Source organism: Thermobia domestica, chromosome 4, assembly GCF_964235325.1.
Source record: "Thermobia domestica chromosome 4, izTheDome1.hap1.1, whole genome shotgun sequence".
In the NCBI taxonomy this organism is placed as follows: domain Eukaryota; kingdom Metazoa; phylum Arthropoda; class Insecta; order Zygentoma; family Lepismatidae; genus Thermobia; species Thermobia domestica.
The window spans coordinates 287,138,011-287,158,595 of record NC_137457.1 but is presented as its reverse complement, the minus strand read 5'-3'; the positions used below and the strand labels follow the sequence as shown (position 1 = coordinate 287,158,595).

Here is a 20,585-nt window from a genome sequence, read left to right as displayed (position 1 = left end):
GAAAAGCATGATCAACTAAGCAAACCCATCACCATCACGATGTCGAACACGTATTTCAGACTTTGACCGTTTCCGATTTTGAAATCGCTTCTGTGTACACTATAAGTCATTACCCGGCACTTTGTATATCACACTGTCATTAACAAATCAAAGTAATAAGTAAACATTTGTTGCGACTCTTATTGAATTGAAACGTATGAATTGGGAGCGAAGCGAGCAAGAAAATTTTTAACAAATGTATTTCTTTCCAAACCGACAACTATATTGATTTAATAGGGCGCCAATACTTATACGGGCGCCGGCCGCGTCGTTTGCTCTTTTCAAACACTTTTTCTTTCTTCTTACTCGTTCGGCGCCTCCTTGCTATGAGTGAATAAGTAAAAACTTGTGACTCTTATTGAAACGTTTGAATTGCGAGCGAAGTGAGTAAGAAAATTTTTACAAGTGTACTCCTTTGCAAACCGACAATATTGATTTAATAGGATGCCAATAATTATACGAGCGCCGCGTTGTTTGCTCTTTTCCAAAACAGTTTCTTTCGGTGCTCCTCCGGTGGCCCTTGCGAATAGGTAACAACTTGTTGTGACTCTTATTGAAACGTTTGAATTGCGAGCGGAGCGAGCAAGAAATTTTTAACAAATTCATTTCTATGGAAACGGACAACAATATTGATTTAGTAGGACGCCAATACTCACACGGGGCGCAGCATCGTTTGCTCTTTTCCATCATTTTTTCTTTCTTCTTGCTCGTTTGGCGCCCCCTTGCTATCAGCGCCCGGGGCAACCGCCCCGCTCGTCCCCTCTAGCTACGGTTCTGTTTGCATTGCTTCTTTAGGTATTTCCAGCGTTGAAACCTACCTTGCTTCGATTTTAAACGAGCTCTATTCGCAAGAGTTCAGAAGAACATTTCGAGCACATTTCCTCATGGAATCTTTTATATAAGCATGTTCTCGTCGATTTTGGCAATTCGCTACCACAGTGGAAACTCCTCTAAGCTTCAGTCAAAACAGAAAGTGCAGATTTTTCTGTTTCCTTTAGGATATTTCTTGAAGTGAAAAGCCAGTGTGAAAGATGTTTTTATAACCGTACTGAGTTGATCTGTGCCCATGCGACCCGACCCGAGCCGTACTATTCGGTGCGAAAATATAGCACGACAAGAATTTGATACAATCTTCAGAATCGACAACGCTATCAAAGTTTCTCTCTTTTTCGCACTTGATTTCTCCCTACTCATCCTCATATAAGCATTGTCACTCATCATCACTATTACGACGTCGTATCTGAGAAGAAAGCTTCAAAATCTGTGGATTCCAGTAATCAAAGATAGTGGAAACAAGTGAATCACTTACCGCGTAAAGTAAATTTCTAGAGAACGTATATACGTTGAACATTCGTACAACTAGAAGCGATGCTTGAAATCGTATTTATGCAGAATTTGTATGTTTTATTGAACCGGAACTGAATAGACGAGGTGCAGTCTAAAGTGTGTTAATGAACTGTTTATGTAAGTCCATTGACAACCGTAAATAATACCTAAAAAAGTAGCAAAATGTTGCCACTATCACTTCTGCGAACGGCTCAAAACCACCCCATGTTGGTTGAACTGAAAAATGGGGAAACATATAACGGGCATCTTGTTAGTTGTGATAATTGGATGAACATTAATTTGAGAGAAGTCATTTGCACATCAAGAGATGGAGATAAATTCTGGAGGATGCCGGAATGTTACATTAGAGGCAGTACAATTAAATATTTGCGTATTCCGGACGAAGTAATTGACATGGTAAAAGAAGAAGTGTTGGTCAAATCTAGAGGACGAGGTGAAATGAAAGGCAGAGGAGGATCAGCTCAACGAGGTCGAGGTGGCGGAAGAGGCGCGTTCGGAGGAAGAGGACGACCCTCACCATTAGGTCGCGGAGGGAGAAATTTGCCGAACAAACCAAAAAATAAATAGTGTGCAAAACTGCTGACATCTGGTGTTAACAACCAAGCCAAAAGTGGACAAACTCCGTTCTTTTTAAGAACGAGGGAAGTGATTCTCGCAATGGGATTGTTTATTGATCGAATTATTTCTTTCAGTTCTGTTTGTCATAACTTAACAAAGGTGTAATTACATTTTGTGATTACAGTTGAAGAATTTTATTTTTATTGGACATTTGTAGTAAAACGGGAAGTTATGCTCAGAGTAAGTTTTGCATTTCATTTTGTTACGATTACCCAGTATGTAATAACAGGACTTAATTGTAACAAGCCATATACAGGCAGTTATTGCAGTACAAGATAAACATGTTAAGTTAAAAATTGTTTATATTTAATTTGTCTCATCCATTACTGTGTTCAGTAGTTGGCTATAAATTATGAAATAAACCCTTGTAGCTGTAACTAGGAAATTACACAGTAATTGTTTACAACACCGGTGTGACCCTTCATGCATTCATGAAAAGTCCATATTATACATATAATATCTTTACAACTGGTAACGTGATACATAAGTTACTAACGATATATTATGTTACTATTTCTCTATATAACGGAACCAATAATATACACAGCACAAGGATATGGATTCTCCAACTATGCAAGAAGCGTTATACAAATGTTACGAGTAAATATTCATTTACGCTTATGTGTATCATCATTGGGGCCGCGGTGGCTCAGTGGTAGAGCGTTCACCTCTGGTGCTTGAGGTCCCGGGTTCGATCCCAGCCCCCGACAAGTGAACTTTGTGGTGGACAAACACCGTGTGCGTGGGTTTTCTCGGGGTTCTCCCGTTTCCTTCCACTTTCTTCATTCCACCATTTCATTCATTACTCATCATCACCGTCTCCTTTAGCCTCACCGGCATAACCGTGGGACGTAAAACTCAAAGATTTCATTTTATGTGTATCATCGTTATTGTGCCCTTTAGTTGTGCTCTGCCCTGAAGCGTTAGAATTTGCGTCAAGGACTGGAAAGGCCATTGCTGGTTAGGAAAAAGTGAGAAAAATTTGGGGATTTAAAGCTGAAAATGGGCAATTTTAGATGAAGGGGACCAAAAGTAGATTAAAGAAAGAGTATTTTTAGTACAAGAGGTCCAGAAGCACGTAAAAAACAAAATTTACAGGAGAAATAAATAATGCAAGTACTTAAACGTAACGTAACGTAACTAAATCTAACCTAAGCTAACCTGAACTAACCTAATATTAGTAGAAATAAGCGAAATTCTATCATTTTTTGGAAAATTAAGCGGGACCCCTACACTAATTTAACAAGCTAAACTAACCTAACCTACTCTAAACTGACCGAATGTGAACAGAAATTACCAAAATTGTAACATTTTTTAGAGAAGAGCTGGACCCCTTTTGCTAAACATTGGCAAAAACGAAAGGAAAAAAGTGAGTTGGAAGTAGCGGAAGTGTAATTTGTGTTTCATTTATGAAGGAATAAAAGTTTTTATTATAGAAATCAGAATGCGAAATGCTATAGACTATATGTACTCACCGGAAGAGCATAGAAGGGAATATGAATAGAATGATACAAGTAGTTAGCCATAAACTAAGTTCACCTAGCATAATATTAACGGAAGTTAGCGAAATTGTAACTTTTTTCCCGAGAAAAAAAAAAAAAAAAAAGCTGGCTCCCCTCAACTAAACATTGGCCTCGAAAATTTTTGCTTCACATAGGAACTTGGGAATTTATTTCGAAGTTGGTCATGAACCTTATTTTCAACCAAAAGCACTTAAAAAAAATACAATTGCGCTAATTTCTTTAATATTATGTTGGGCTACTTACAGATTTACTTTAGGGAGGCTTCAGTGTAAGTACACAATACGAAGTATTGTGCAGAAGCCACTAACCAACTTGTACCAGGTGCGTCGGCGAAGGTATGTATACATATGAGCGAGGATAGCGCTAAAACAGTGTAGACTATGTGGCATAAAATTCCTTACCCTTCATTTTGAATTATATGTTTGCACGTTTCTAAAGACGTTATAGCTTTAGAAACGTGTCCCGATATGTTTTCGTTTTTTTGCATATTTCTGTCCAAAGTAACTAACGTAAATTTCGCAATTGTGTGGATCCCATAACTCGTAGGGGACGCGGTGGCTCAGTGGTAGAGCATTCACCTCTGGTGCTTGGGGTCCCGGGTTCGATCCCAGCCCCCGCCAACTGAACTTTGTGGTGGACAAACACCGTGTGCGTGGGTTTTCTTGGGGTTCTTCCGTTTCCTCCCACTTTCTTCATTCCACCATTTCATTCATCACTCATCATCACCGTCTCCTTTAGCCTAACCGGCATATCCGTGGGACGTAAAACTCAAAGATTTCATTTCATTTTCCAATAACTCGTACATTTTTATAGTTGCGGGTCATGGGGTAGGACATTATTTATTTATTTATTTTATTTATTTATTTAACAATCACCAGATACAGCTCAGAGGCCATTTTACACTGGATATACAACAATAATAATGGAAAGGATTTGGGAAGATATCGGCCAGGGCCTGTTTTAGGAGGTACCATCCCGGCATTTGCCTGGTAGGACTGAGGGAAACCTTGGAAAACCTCAGTCAGGATGGTCAGCAGCGGGATTCGAACCCACGACCTCCCGAATGCGAAGCCAACGCTCTATCAGTTGAGCTACTTCGCTTAAGATAATTCATTTCACTTTACTTTAAACACTGTGATTACTATCTACCTTATGGGCGAATTCTTGTATCACAGGTTTGACTTATTAATGTATTTACCATCTGTAACTTTGCGCGAAGTAGTTCTCTCCGCCACGAACAAATTATGCATTTCTTCCCGTTAAATTCTCAACATTGCTAGAAACGGACGACCATCATCGGAATTTAACCCGAAACTAAAACAGTACTCAAGAATTAATTTCTGCTGAGCAAACAGGAGATTTTTAACATATAAATTATGCATATTATATAACTGAAATTATTATATATCATTCTATTCTATGGTTTGCTATATCACTGTACTCTTCGTTTTGCTACATTGCTTTTCTCTATACTGTTGTATTTCGCTAATTTACTCAGGCCTGTTCTACATTACGACACTACGCTATATTATAGAAATTTGAAAATTTATAAGGGTTAAGCACTCACCTTTCTTATGTTTATAACAAGTTAATTTTGAACTGTTTCGGTACTTCTTGCTTGTGCTTGTGCCAGCACGAAAGGTTACCAGGGTGTACGGTCGTGAAAGTCAAGAAATTTTGCTTTTGGGTCACTTTTATATATCCGTACAAATATAAATACAAACTGCAAAATTTTGTTCTATAAAACGTCAAAATTCACCACCAAAGATGTCTATGGTCGGCTTAAAACGCTCCCTAATCGCAAGCAAAGCACGCTTCTATCGCATGCATGAAATTTCGGTGTAATTCGCTCTTGAGAATGTTACGAAATCTTATGGTTTGGGAAATAAAAAGTCACGAAATTCATTTTGAAATTTTAGTAGATACCCTGGTTACACACAAAGACATCGATTCATTTCTTAACGAAATTATGCTGCACTTTGATGGTGGAAAGTAGGATAAATGAAATGAAAATTCTACTTTTACGTTCCAGAATAACGTCCTTTAGGCTAAAGGAAACTAATGATTAGTTGAAAGGAATGAAAAAAAATGATGGAATGATAGTGTAGGAGGAAACAAAACCCACAAACACTATTTGTCCATCAACCAGGGTTCTCACTAACCTGAAAAAGTCAGGGAATTTTAAGTACGAATTTTTACTTTTCAAAACTCTCTCTTTTTCCTCTCAACCGACTTTTGGGTAGGGGACATTTTGTAAGGAAAATTTCTTTTGCAAAACTTCTCTACCTATACACACAGGGTTGGCTGGTTTAAACCCAAAAACGAAAAATGTCCGTAAAATTTTAACTATTCGTAAAATCTTGATAAACACACATTTGTGGGTTATCACGTTTCACTCCCATATATTATTCGTACTATATTCAGACCTAAATTCCCGATTCTTTACTCAAAGAGATTATATTACTAAAGTAACTTTTTTTTATGTAACTTTATGGATGTCTCTTTTGTGATTTTTAAAATAGTTTATAATAATTTTTAAGCAACCAAAGGAAAATTATAAACCTTGTTTCGTTTTAATAATGTTTACTATTGATAAAATACATCGAAATGCCGTACTTTTTTGGGGAGGGGGTCATACAAACCCCACGAGAGGCAGTTATTGAAATAACAAGAATCTTTGGTAACTATGTATGTATAAATGGGTCAGAGCCAAAGTGGACTCAAATAATTCGTATCTTCATTCATTTTTCTTACTGATATGCAAAGTAAGTCGTTATATTTCTTTAACTTGGACTAATAAAAGTCGTAGTGAATTGACTTGGAGTAATTTAATTCTTCTGTACTCTGTAATACTTTGAAATTGTCCATATGTAATTCTGTATAATGAATCCACTTGTGCATTTTTTTATCTTTTTGTCCTTCTGTACTAATGACTCTTGACGATTATATTAACAAATATGTAAAGATCAGTCAACGTATTTTTATCAGGAGTCCTTCGTGAGTGAGTCGGCAGACGTATCGCATTTGTGGCCAATTAGTCCCGGTTTCGAGTTCAAATGGAGGACAATTTCTCATGGATGTAAGCCGAGAAGCGGTTTGGATTCCGCTTTAAGCTTATGTGACCCCTTCCAGCATAACCCGGTTGTTGCATACTAACACTAAGGCGAAACAAGCTTACTTCTGTCCATATGTGATATAAATACATAGAGCAAATTATTTAAACAAACAAACAAACAAAAAAAACATGGTTTTTTGGTTTTTTCAATAAAAAACATGTTTTTTGCCAACCCTGTATACACATACTACCTAGTCTTACCTGTTCCAACTTCTGAGTGTGGTTGTGTTTCCACCCATACAAGCGAACGACGTCAAGAGTAGTATCATAAAGCGTGAGTTACTGTTGGATGAGCTGAAGAAATGTCAAGGTGTCAGTTGTTAGTGTTCAAAATGAAATGGGGCAAGTATGAAAATTGTGTGGCTGTGATAACGTTGCACAAGCTAGACAAATCACCAGGAGAGATTTTGAAAAGTCTCCAGAAGCTGCAAATTAAAGAATTCGTTTATCGCACTATCCAGCGCTTTGTTGAGACTAGAACTGTGAAAGATCACCCGTGGGAAGGAAGACTACGAACACCAGAACTTGTGAGAGCAGTGGCGGTTCGTGCTCGACGAAATCCAGTTAGGAAACAGTCAAGTTATGGCTCGTGAGCTAAAGGTATTGAAAATATCTATGTCTTGTTAAGCAGTAACGTTGGACTCCGAACATCTCCTGATAAATAAACTGAAGGTCCAGAGGCTCTTAAAAGCAAAGTGCTTACTTAAGTGTTACGTAGCAAACTGGTACCGTCGAATCCTTTTCACTAATGAAAAGATTTCCAGAGTTAAGGAGACTTTCAATGCCCAAAATGACAGGATTTATGCCACATTTTCTAGAGAAGCTGGTGAAAAGACTCCAAGGATCTAAGGGGTCAACATCCTGCCTCAGTCATGGTGTAGTGAGGTGTGAGCTACGATGGCACAACGGAGCTCCATATCTGTGAAAGTGGGATCAAAACGTCAAAGTATTCCAGGAGACAGTGCTTGAGAGACTAGCCAAGAATCTCAACAGTACCCTCTTCCATGTACAGAACTGGAACTTCCAGCAAACAAGGCACGGACCACCGGCTGGAGGCAAATGTTCCAGAATTCATTTCTACTTCGGATTGGCCTTCTACAAGTCCCGAGCCTAAACCGTTTGGACTACAAATTATGGTCCAAGTTTTAGGAGATGGCTTTCAAGAAGAGACATCCCAATATTAAAAGTCTAGAGCGGTCTCTTCGGAACGCAGATTTTCCAGTTGATGTGTTACATAATACAATTGATGAGTGGCCACAAAAACTTAAGAACTGTGTGCATGCTAATAGTGGTAATTTTGAATGATTGTGATTTTGGTTCACAAGGCATCCATGTATCTCATGTTACTAGGATATTAAAATATCTCTGACCATTTTGTATCAATATGGGACAGTATTTGTGGTAAGACTGGGTATATACATATACATTAGGGTGGGTCGAATTTCAGCTTTTTTCGAAAATCGGTTCGGCGAAGCGGTTAAAGGCTGACTTTTAGTAGGCAAAGTGTGCCAGATTTTTTTTTTCCAGAATTTTTCGTCAACGCTTTCATGTGCCGCATCGAGGTTTTATGGAAAATATATGCTACCCGCAGTACACGGTACAATATTTCACGTTTTTGTCTAAAACTTTTTTTTTTTTTTTTTTTGATTCAGCCTTAAGGACAGCTTGAACTATACCTAATTTACCTTCCCAAAGTCCACTTAGTTCTTCGCTTAAATTGGCCAAATTTCAACGCTTAAGGCAAGAAGGTTGCGTTTTTTTTTTTATTTCTATGTATAAAAATTTTGTTTACCAGGAAACCAAGAAAGTTGTGCGGTTTTTACACGTGCCGCTATTTTTCGTGGGGTAGTAATCATTTCTGCCGACAGGGGTACCTGTATGTGACAGTTTCTGAAAGCTGTCATTGGCACGTCGGCTAACAGGTCGCATTCGACAATTTGAGAACAAGTATTCGCAGTGAACCATGTTTGTGTCGAACGCAGTAATTAGGGCTTGTTTACTGTATGAGTTCAAGTTGGGTACAAAAGGTGCGGAAGCAGCAAGAAAAATATGTGCAGCGTTTGGAGAAGGTACAATTAGTGAACGGACAGCTCAAAAGTGGTTTCAGACCTTTTCGACCAGCGATGAGACACTTGAAGACAAACCTTGATCGGGCAGACCAAAATCTCTCGATTTGGACCAACTCAAGGCAGCAATAGAAGAGGATTCAAGTCAAATGTGTAAAGAATTCGCTCAAAGATTTGGGGTAAGCGATGAAAGCATTCGTGGGCATTTGCATGAGCTTGGAGCGTGGAAACTGAGTAAGTGGGACCCTCACGTGCTGACTGCTGCGAACCGTCTCCAACGACTGAACATTTGCTCTTCCTTGCTGACTAGGAACAACAACTGTCCAATTTTGGACCGCATTTTGACGTGTGATGAAAAGTGGGTAATGTACGATAACAAAAAACGCTCGTACCATTGGGTATCGCCAAATGACACCATGCCTTTTAAGTGCAAAACCTGCTCTTCATCAGCGGAAGGTGGTGCTGTGTGTATGGTGGACTACTGCTGGGATTGTGCATTATGAATTCTTGGAAAGTGGAAAAACCATAACCAAAGAGGTGTACTCAGTAGAATTGCAAAGAGTAGCCGAACAGCTTGAAAAGAAAAAAAAAAAAAAAACTGCACTAGTGAATAGGAAGGGTGTTCTTTTCCACGTAGAACACATTAGACCTCATACAGCAAAGGTGACCCAGGAAGTGATTTCTTCTCTCGGCTGGGAACTTCTGCCACATCTAGCGCATTCACCAGACATTGTTCCATCAAACTACCATCTCTTTTGGTCTATGGACAACCATATTCGCAATCGACAATTCAAAATTCGAGAAGAGGTTCAAAACGCGGTGGTGCAGTTTTCTTGAGTCCGAACACAAAGATTTCTTCAAAAATGTCATCTACAGGCTTGTAAAACGATGAGAGAAGGTTGTAGAAGCGGATGGTGGATATTTTGCAGAATAAACATAAGATAAACGCTTTTTTTTTGAACTTTTCTTTTTTGTACTGAAACAGCACGAATTTTCTTGGTTACCTGGTAGTTTTGTTTAGGCTAAGAGTAGAGTTTATTTACTTACTTATTTATTATTTATTTATCTTTTGCTTAATGCAATTCATTATCAACATTCACGATCATTTATTCTTTTCCAAAATAACCCAGAACTCATCACGAGGAGGTGACTGCACTTCGGGTTCCACCTACCTTTAGTTCCGCCTCCCGCTCTGTCTAATTTTCTACCATGGCCTTACTAGTTTGCGTCCTCACATACTTGCTTTACCTTTCTAGATGGCATAGTATTATTTCCATCCGAATGTTGGCATCCCCTTGCTAGAAACCAAGGCACAGAGTATGAATCCATCACAACCTGCCGGCCCACACACGGATTGAGAAGCTTGCGTCACCAAACCCGACATTCGCTCTACTGCTTGTGTATGGCACAGTAACGTAGTTATTTCTTCTCCGAGCATTGCAGCTGACTAAATATTCAATCTCGTCGTCGGAGAGCATCTTGGTAAGTGGAGGTTCTGTTGGGGACAATGTCATCCACTCCATCATATCGTAGTAATCGTCTGCGTTAAAATTTATTTTTAAGAACTGCGAATTATTGGATAATGCAGAGAATACTATCTGCTTAGGTTACGTGGGTAGAAATTGGGCTAGCTCTCCCAAATGCCATAAATGCCACGGTCCTTCACAGCATGATGACTTTTGCTGGATGGCAAACCACACCCGGGGATACACCATGACGATGTATTGTACAAGACACATGAATGCCTCGCAAGATCTCGCTGTGCAAATGTACAAACAAAGAATGCGACATGCCGTGTTCAGCCAACGTGACTGGACCACTGGACCGGGTTTCTTGTTCATCAAGTTTGAAGAACAGTATCCTGAGTGATTCTTTGCAGATTGCTAGTAAATGTTGGTCCTCACTGAGGTCTTCAACTTCTGCGAATTCATCAAACAAGTGAAGATTTATTGCTTGGTATTTTACCAAGGGCGCTTCCTCGCACTTGTCGAGCTTTCTTCGGATGGGTCCCGAAAGTGTTTTTGGACCCGATGCTCCCCTGTCGAGATGTCTTATTAAGTAACGAAGCGGTAGTTCATTTCCGTGAAGAAGGCAAACGGTCCATTGAAGTTCTCGATTTAGAGTCTTCTTTTCAAACAATGTAGAGCACCTTTAAATCTTCCCGTGTTGATTGGTGTACCGTCATAGCCAGCTGCTACCACCGTTGACAGGTCAGTTCCGTTTTCATCCAGAAATTCGTACACAGACGCAACGATGTCTTCTTCACTACCAGACTTCGGCACGACGATGCCCAAATATTTCGGTTGAACCTGGTTCTTCCACTATTGTTAAGTTTTCTTCTTCGACCCAATGTTTTCCTTTTTTCGCTTGTGTTAGGGTCTGGTCTTTTCTTCCATCGAAGAAGATTCTTTTAACAGATTTTCTGGGTGTGTCGTTACTTTCTTGAACAGCTGCGCTGAATTTTCTCTTGCGCTCCGTTTAAATGTCTCCTGCATCTTGAATTGCTGTATTAGCAATTAGTGAAACTGCCCGGAGAAGAAATAACTGCCATACCCAAGCAGTAGAGCGAATGGTGCGTTTGGTGACGCAAGCTTGTCAATCCGCGTGTGGGCCGGCAAGTCGCGACGGATTCATACGCTGTGTCTTGATTTCTAGCAAGGAAATGCCAACATTCGGATCGAAAAAACGACTATGCCATCTAGAAAAGTAAAGCAAGCAAGTAAGGCCATGGCAGAAAATTAGACAGGGCGGGAGGGCGGAACTAAAAGTGGGTGGAACTCGAAGTGCAGTCACCTCCTCGTGATGAGTTCTGGGTTATTTTGGACAAAGAATAAATAATTGAGAATGTTGATAATGAATTACATTACAGAAAAAGATAAATAAATAAGTAAATAAACTCTACTCTTAGGCTAAACAAGATAAATCATTTTTCGTATATAAAAATAAAAAACGCAATCTTCTTGCCTTAAGCGTTGAAATTTGGCCAATTTAAGCGAAGAACTAGACGTAAGTGGGCTTTGGAAAGGTGAATTAGGTATAGTTCAAGCTGCCCCCAAGGCTGACCAAAAAAAAAAAAAAAAAAAAAAAAAAAAGTGTTTTACACAGCCAAAAACGTGAAATATTGTACCGTGTACTGTGGGTAGCGTGGCACATGAAGGCGTTGACTAAAAATTCTGAAAAAAATCTGGCACACTTTGCCTACTAAAAGACACCCTTTAACCGCTTCGCCGAACCGATTTTCAAAAAAAGTTAAAATTCGGCCCACCCGAATTATACATACATAGTTGATGGGAAACTGGACAGGAGGACATTACATATAGACTTAGAAGTGTGTAAATCATGACCTGGGAAGCCGAGAAAAGTAAGAGATTCATGCTCGCCAAATAAGCAGGAACCTTCCAAACTCACGTGGGAGACAGAGTGAAGTTGAATCCGACAATCTTGAGAACCTGATTCCTTTAATTCATAGCTGTTACCTGCAGTAAGATTTATATTTATGGAGTACTAGATAATTTTGGAACTTACAAAATGTTAATTACATATATAAAAAAGAAAAAGTGCACGACGACTAAGATTCGAACCCAGGTCTCCGAGTTAGCGTGCCGATGCATTAACCACTACCGTGAGCAGCCGTACAATATTTTGTATTACTGAAGTTAGATGCTGAGCCACTAAGACTATTTGAACAGTACATTAGTAATCGTTGTGCTTGGGCAACTTAGTGTCTACATTTCAGAAGACATCTATCTGTGGAATTGTATATTATGATAAATCGAGGAAATAGTTGATTTTATATCACAGCAATTCCGTAGTGAAAATTGTAATGTAGACACTGCATTGTGCAAAGCACAACCTGAATTGTGGCAGGGTTTGAAAAGAAAAACTATTTTTTCTGTTTTTTTCAGATTATCTCTAGAGTGTTGAAATGTAATTTATATGTGAAGACATCATTTTCATAATTTACAATTTTCTGTTCACTGAGAGATCCTTAACTTCTGAACGATAGATAACTTTGCCGGATTGAATCAACGTTTGTCCAGTGATGTTAATGATAAATTTACCTACCTAGTTTGGGCACGCAAAATACTATATTGTTATTATTCTTAAATGTTTCCCATTTCGTATATGTGAGGCCGATGTGCCGAATTTTGAATATAAACTCAGAAGTACCCACTCCCACGATTTCTCCTAGGAGGTCAGTGACCAGAATACCACCCTGATTGATTAAGGGTTGAAGAAGGTAGTAGTTTTTTTAAAAAAAGTAATTGCAGGGATTCAATAAGTGACTGTGTTTGTTCACCCTCTGTTTTGATAAAGCCAATGGACATAATGGTGCCTTTTTTCAGTGGAGACTTTCTGTAATTACCAAAAAAAAAAAAAAAAAAAAACTCAAGGTTAAAACTAACCATCTCAACTAACACTATCTTATGTCGTATGGGATATCAACAACTTGTCAACAGGTAGCGGAGCTTTTGAGATATGGATTCTTTAAGATTTTCTCAAAGCTTCTTTTGCCCTGGAGTAAATACTTATAGCACTGAAGACGGAGGAACTTAATGACGCTCTGTGCCTCAAGCTTGTCAATCATCACACCTTCAATGATTTACCTGCAAAAATAAAAAAAAAGACCGAGTTGTTCTAACGAGTCCAAAATTTGCATGGTTAACATACAAGAACCTAACTATAAAATGCATGTCCAAGGGGGGGTTCATAGTTCGTCACCTTCTAAATAATTGCACGGATTTTTTGATAATTCCTCGTATACGACCTTGTAAACAGGCACATTGCATTTTCTATGTCTTTCCGATTTGAAGAACTATTTATGGGAAAGATGCGATGATGACGAGGTCATTACAGGAGGATTTCCCTGCAAATTTGCAGAATTCTAGAACGCTGATATTAAACAACTTTTTCATAGAAGTGGTCATAAAGTTTATGACCATAAAAGAAGAATGTATGGACAATAAAGTGTCATTGGACGAAATTTCAGGTATGTAGCACAATGAAATTATAGTCAAGAATCTTTTCACTTTCAGAACGACACGCCAGTTAGTTTCATGAACAATAATACTATTCAAGCGTAGTTTTTCCTTAAGTTTACTGACAAATGCAATGGGATATATATTAAATGAATAAACAATAATACCCAAGTTGAAGTACTTTATTCTAGCTCCACTGCTACGGACAGAAGTGTTTTCGAATCCTTCTTCATAAGGGCTGAATATCCCCTCACTCAACTTTGATCAAGGTAACTTGAATCATACATGGGATTACATCATTCCTAATTTCAGAACTAAAAAAAGCCTAATACAAGGGTTGAATTTTTAGTTAGGCACTGTCAACGGCATCCAGCGACTTCCACATCGCTGGGAACGCGTGATTCACAATGCTGGTGATTACATCGAGGGCCTCGGACCTTGTAAGTACTCTACTTCTCAAGATATATCGTTGTTGCTATTGCTATTATTAAAAATCCAACCATGTACTTGTATACTTCATTTTATTTTCCAAACGGTACATTTGGGGGCCGCGGTGGCTCAGTGGTAGAGCATTCACCTCTGGTGCTTGGGGTCCCGGGTTCGATCCCAGCCCCCGCCAACTGAACTTTGTGGTGGACAAACACCGCGTGCGTTGGTTTTCTCGGGGCTCTCCCGTTTCCTCCCACTTTATTCATTCCACCATTTCCTTCATTACTCATCATCACCGTCTCCTTTAGCCTAACCGGCATAACCGTGGGACGTAAAACTCAAAAATTTCATTTCCAAATGGTACATTTACATGAAAATTAAAATGAAATGAAATCTGGTGATTATGAGAAATGAATGAAATGGTGGAATGAAGAAAGTGGGAGGAACCGGGAGAACCCCGAGGAAACCCACGCACACAGTGTTTGTCCACCACAAAGTTCACTTGGCGGGGGTGGGATCGAACCCGGGACACCAAGCACCAGAGGTGAACGCTCTACCACTGAGCCACCGCGGCCCCTACATGAAAATTAATCACAAAATAAATTTTTGTTAATTGTTAGGTCTTTTTTATTTTTTATTTATTTATTTATTTATTTATTTATTTATTTATTTTTTTTTTTTACGGCGATGTACAGTCAGTTATCTACTCTTCGCAGTTCAGGTTACTGAAACAAAATGAATAGTTAGCGTTACAAAAAAATCAACAGTCTCAATAGGAATACGTAGTTAAGGGTGTATATAGGAAATAATCTGACAAAAGTTAATTCGTTACGTAAAGCAAGTGCTTTTTTAAGTGTTCATGAAAATTTGAAGTGAGAAACTTATACTGGTTTTTAACACAAGAAACAAAATTTAGAGGAATTCACTACTAAAAGACAGCAAGTTTCATTCTTTTCCGTTTATTCAGATAGGAGGGCTTGCAGAAAACTTGAACGATGACATTCTCAAGTGAAGAAATGTAGGATTAACAAACGGCATACCAGTAATTGTTTTGCAGATAATCCTGCGGTTTATATATATATATATATATATATATATATATATATATATATATATAGGGTGTTTCAGAACAACACAGACAACGTTTGGGAGGTGATTCCTGACACGAAAATAAGACGAAAAGTATAGACCAACCAGGATGTACAAATGCTTCCTTTCGGAGTTATAGGCTACCGAAAACATGAAAAAATGGATTTTAAAGATCCATTGCTCCAGTACATTTTCTTTTGGATGTAAGTCGAGAAGCGGTTTGGATTCCGCTTTAAGCTTATGTGACCCCTTCCAACATAACCTTGTTGTTGCATAATAACACCAAGCCAAAACAAACTAATTTCTGTTCATATCTAATATAAATACATAGAGTAAATTATTTAAACAAAAAAAAAAAAAAAAAAAAAAAAAAAAAACTGGTTTAAACCACAAAAACCTTGTTTAAACCAAAAAAACTTGTTTTGGTTTTTTCATTAAAAAAACATGGTTTTTGCCAATCCTGATATGTAATTTATTACGGGAACAGTTTTCAAACATGAATTGTTAAAAAAAAAAAGGTCCTGGGTTCGATTCGCAATGGGGACACTCGGTCGTAAAAGTGTAACAGCTTCTTCAGGTCATCTTTCCTGAGTGAGGCTTCTGGGTTTTCCTAATTCACACCACGCAAATACCGGGAGGCCCTTTTCTTTTTCCTCATTCCACCTTCCCCCGGATAGCGTGCTCGCCGAGAGGGATGTCATCCCTCGAACGTAACGGTCCTAAGGCGGTAGATCCGGTGATACTCAGAAATACGTGTAAATAAAATATGAAAAATCGAGTTCTGCAACCAGTATTGGTGTGGAGGAATTCTCAGAGCAGATCGATATTATGCACAGATAATAAGGAAATTCGCCACATATAGAGATGTAGGTTATTGTTTATTCATTTTCTTGAAGCTGATTGATGGATGATAATTTAAGGTCCTTTTTCAGCATCGAGGCTATTCGAGACTGGTCCTACTGCGTAAAAAGTGACCTGAACTACTACTAGCGTTTGTATCAAGGTTCCTATATAGAAAATATGTCAATTTCCGTGTATTTCTTGACACTGGAGAATATACTTAAATAATATTGACGGCGAGGAATTTTTTAATACTAAACACAGTATTTTTTATGTTTTGTTTTAATTACAGGCTTTTGTCCCTTTGATTGAGACATAACCCCCCCCCAAAAAAAAAAGAAAGAAAGCATTAAACATACTCAACATGAGAAATTCAATGACCCACGTAGCATAGTCACTAACGCTCTTGTCTTTTATGTGAGCGGTCCGGGTTCGATTTCCGGTCGAGACGCTCGGTTGAATAAGTGTGAAAGCTTTTTCCGGCCAACCATCCTGAGTGAAGGTTTTCCTCATTCACACTAGGCAAATGGCGGGATGGTACCTAACATAGGTCCCAGGCTGCTTCCTTTCCTTTCATCGGATAGTGTGATCAGCGAGGAACATCATGCGTCATATGATGGGCTAACTTGGCCATAGATGCCGAAAGCCCAGAAATCTTATTTCCTAATCCTAATCCTAGTGACGGGCTAATATGGCCATAAATGCCGAAAGCCCAGAAATCTAATTCCTAATCCTAATCCTAGTGACGGGCTAACATGGCCATAGACGCCGAAAGCCCAGAAATCTTATTTTCTAATCCTAATCCTAGTGACGGGCTAATATGGCCATAAATGCCGAAAGCCCAGAAATCTAATTCCTAATCCTAATCCTAGTGACGGGCTAACATGGCCATAGATGCCGAAAGCCCAGAAATCTTAATTCCTAATCCTAATCCTAGTGACGGGATAATATGGCCATAAATGCCGAAACCCAGAAATCTAATTCCTAATCCTAATCCTAGTGACGGGCTAATATGGCCATAGATATCGAAAGCCCAGAAATCTAATTTCTAATCCTAATCCTAGTGACAGGCTAATATGGCCATAGATGGCGAAAACCCAGAAATCTAATTCCTAATCCTAATCCTAGTGACGGGCTAACATGGCCATAGATGCCGAAAGCCCAGAAATCTAATTCCTAATTCTAGCTCTAATGAGAAAATGCTTTCAAAACTGACCAGTACTACACTTACAAAATCTTAAGTTTTAAACAAGGATATGGTTTGTAGTCTGTCTTTCTCTTTTCTCCGCTCCGAGTAAATAAATAGGAAACCTTTAACATTTCCAAGTATTATTATTTTATAATACCGTTTACAGAAGTTTTACGTTAATTTTGTACATCTAACTGTCTTTAAAAATTTGATTCGCATTTCACTCTGGTCCAGGAACAATAACGCAAGTCCATAGCGTAATTCTTAATCCAATTTATTTCGTGCTTTTTCCAATATGACAGTTTATTTCTGGAATGATGGTTTGTTTGATGGGAAGGGTAATAATTTTAAAAAATAAAATAAAAAAGACTGTGAGGAGATGAAAGTATGAACAATGTGTAGAGGATTTTAAAATTCGTTTCTCATCAGTACGATTTTTCATTGAATTTATTTATTTGCTTATATATATATAAATCATTAAATAAAGTATGTTCACTGCAAACTGTTCGATATTTGTTAGAAGGACTGACTTGTAAATAAGAGAAATGCATCATAAAATAATAAAGATTATAAATACTCAAATCAACCTTCATTTAGTTTGAGCGTACAAATAATAACATCTTTGCTTTGTAGTCAATGGAGAATGAAGACACATACTAATTTAGAATTACTGAGGAACAGCAATCCTCTCAATGAAATTTGATACAATAAGAAATTGAGAGGTCACTGGATAGCCCTGAGAAAAAAAAAATGCGATCAAGATACCACCAGTAAGACTGCGTAAACTGGGTTCAATCTCTACGTTTATATAAAAAGTAAGTTGTCTGCCACGGATCGCTCGTAACACCCATTTTTTAAAAGTACATAATAAATGCTACTAAGCCAGAGATTTTGTCAGAAATTTCAAATTGGGGCTTGTTATTTTAGAAAATCTTTAAGAACTCATAAAATATATGAGGAATGATACTTAACTTTATTTTTTTTTTTAAAGAGGAGTAAGGATGTCTGGTAAAATCACCGACCAAGCAAGAATCAATAATGCAGTGTTTTCAATATCACGTTCATCTGTGATCAGTATAATTTAAATTCAATGAAAATGGGGCGAGGGTGAGGGGGGGGGGGCGTTCTAACTCCCATTTCCTTGCTCTCATGTACAAAAACAGGATTTGTAGGACCTCTGCAGTCTATTGAACCAAAAAGTTCCATTTTCATGTAAGAACATGTTACAATCTTCCTAGTTATAAACTCATAGTTTCTGTTAGCATCGTTTTCTGTGTGTCGAGAAGAAGATTGAAACATAGGAACAGGAAACACATTACAAAGTATCCTTCTGAAACAGTGATAGGAACGCTCCACTAAAGCAAGAGGAAGCCACTTCAAACTTACCGACCGAAGAAGGTCCAACAGGTATGACTGGAAATTGATTTTCTTTTGCAGCGGAGAAGTGAATCTCGTAATCTCCACGCGTCAAGTAAGGTATATAATGGTCTTTTGTTCCAGAGAAACGTATCATGTACAATATAAGTATAAATTAAAACCTCGTAAAATCACCAAGGTACATTCTTGTCTGGAAGCAAAGGTCAGACGAATTTACAGTGCATTCAGAGATCCTTAAAAGTTAAAAAGGAGATTTTTTTTTAACGCTATTGCAAATACTTTTATTTCCAACATATAGATATGAAACAACTTTTGAATGCAGATCGTTAAAGGAAGACGTACTAGTAGTTTGAATAAAATAGCTTTTACTGCTATAGTGACATAAAATACCAGTACCTAAAATGGCAACCTATACCAGAGGTAATCAAAAGTACACTGCATGATATTTTTAAGTTCCCCCTTTTCTCGTTATAAACCGGACGTGAGATAAATGTTTTGATGTTCAGGCGTGCGCAGCTGAATTCTGAAATTCAGTACAAGACAATTACGACATTATCTCGCCACACACACACACATATATATATATATATATATATATATATATATATATATATATATATATATATATACACGGAAAGTAATGTCACCAAGTATACAAGTATGAAAACATTTATTTACATAATAATACTTGTACATTAAAGTTCTTCAAAATATTGTTCTCCTGTATCGACACATCTTTTCCAACGGGATTACCAATTTGCGAAGGCCTGTTCAGGAGGTGCGTTTAAAGTCATTTCACAAGCTGCTTTCACGTCGTCAGTTGCTGTTCTTGAGACGCAGAGGTGTGTCATTCGGCACTTTGCCTCTTTGTTTTGGGGTCGTACTGGAATATCCACGTTTCATTACCGGTGATAACATTGTTCAAAAATTGAGGATCATTTTCACACATTTCTCAAACGTCTTGACAAATTTCCAGTCGGTGAGATTTTTGGTCGTCGGTCAATATTCTTGGGACAAGCTTAGTGCACACTTTTCTCATGTGCAAAGCCTTGGTCACAATCTCGTGGATGGTAGTTTTTGGAATATCTAACATGTTAACCATTAAACGAACTCATTCAACAGTCTGTTTGCAAAAGTTCTTACACACGAGTCACATTTTCGTCGTTTGAGGAGGTTGACAGACGTCCAGCGCGAGCTTTGTTGTCGACCTTTTCACGGCCTTCCAAAAATGTCGTGTGCCATCTGTAGACTTGCCTTTGTGATAAACACTCATCCCTGGAGGGCTGTTAAACCATTAGAAAAGTTTCCGCTGCAGACGTACCGAGTTTCACACAAAACTTAATCGCATATATTTGTTCCAGGAAGCGCTGCATTGCAACTTCTACAATAGACGAAACAGAGGTATACGAAATCGCCCGTCCTTCACCTCCGAGAGCTCGAAGACAACTGAGGAAGAACTCGCTCGGTAATTGACTTACACCACCATCGATCCCGGCGGATAGAGCGCGCTTTAACATACAGCCGCTTCCCAATTAAATGTATGATATAACTTTCCAGACGGATCTTTTATATACAGAGTGTCCGGTGAGGAAGTGCAGAGATTTTGGAAGGTGCTAGGGGAGGTCATACTAAACCATGCGTATAGCACACCCTGTAATTGATGTAAAGACAAAAAATGTATCTGATTCAAAGGGTAATGAAATAAGCTTTTCGAGGTGTACAAATTATTGCAGGTATGCCTGGAAGAGGGAAGTGACAGAGGGAAAATTTTAAAATTCCCCTCCTTTTTTATACAATTATCTCCTGTTATTGAGCAGTAGCACTGTCACTAGGGCAACAGAAGAAACTGGGTGGATACTGCATTCTATGCCGAGGATGATGATAAAGATTTATGAAATAGCAACAACGGAAAACGGAATATCAGTGCAACCACAGGAAATAGAGAAACATATAACGTTAGTAATGGTAAAAGCA

The 20,585-nt window shown here is 38.4% G+C and overlaps 1 protein-coding gene across 1 annotated transcript in view; it reads left to right on the top strand.

Annotated features, from left to right (window-relative positions):
• Nucleotides 1–1,948: 1,948 nt before the first annotated feature.
• The window catches only part of LOC145684137 (esterase OVCA2), a 39,658-nt gene continuing 21,021 nt past the window's right edge, over nucleotides 1,949–20,585 (top strand). The window contains exon 1 of the mRNA XM_081756064.1: nucleotides 1,949–2,184. Coding sequence (XP_081612190.1) covers nucleotides 2,176–2,184 — 9 coding nt within the window. The 5' untranslated portion in view covers nucleotides 1,949–2,175. The remainder of the gene's footprint in view (nucleotides 2,185–20,585) is intronic.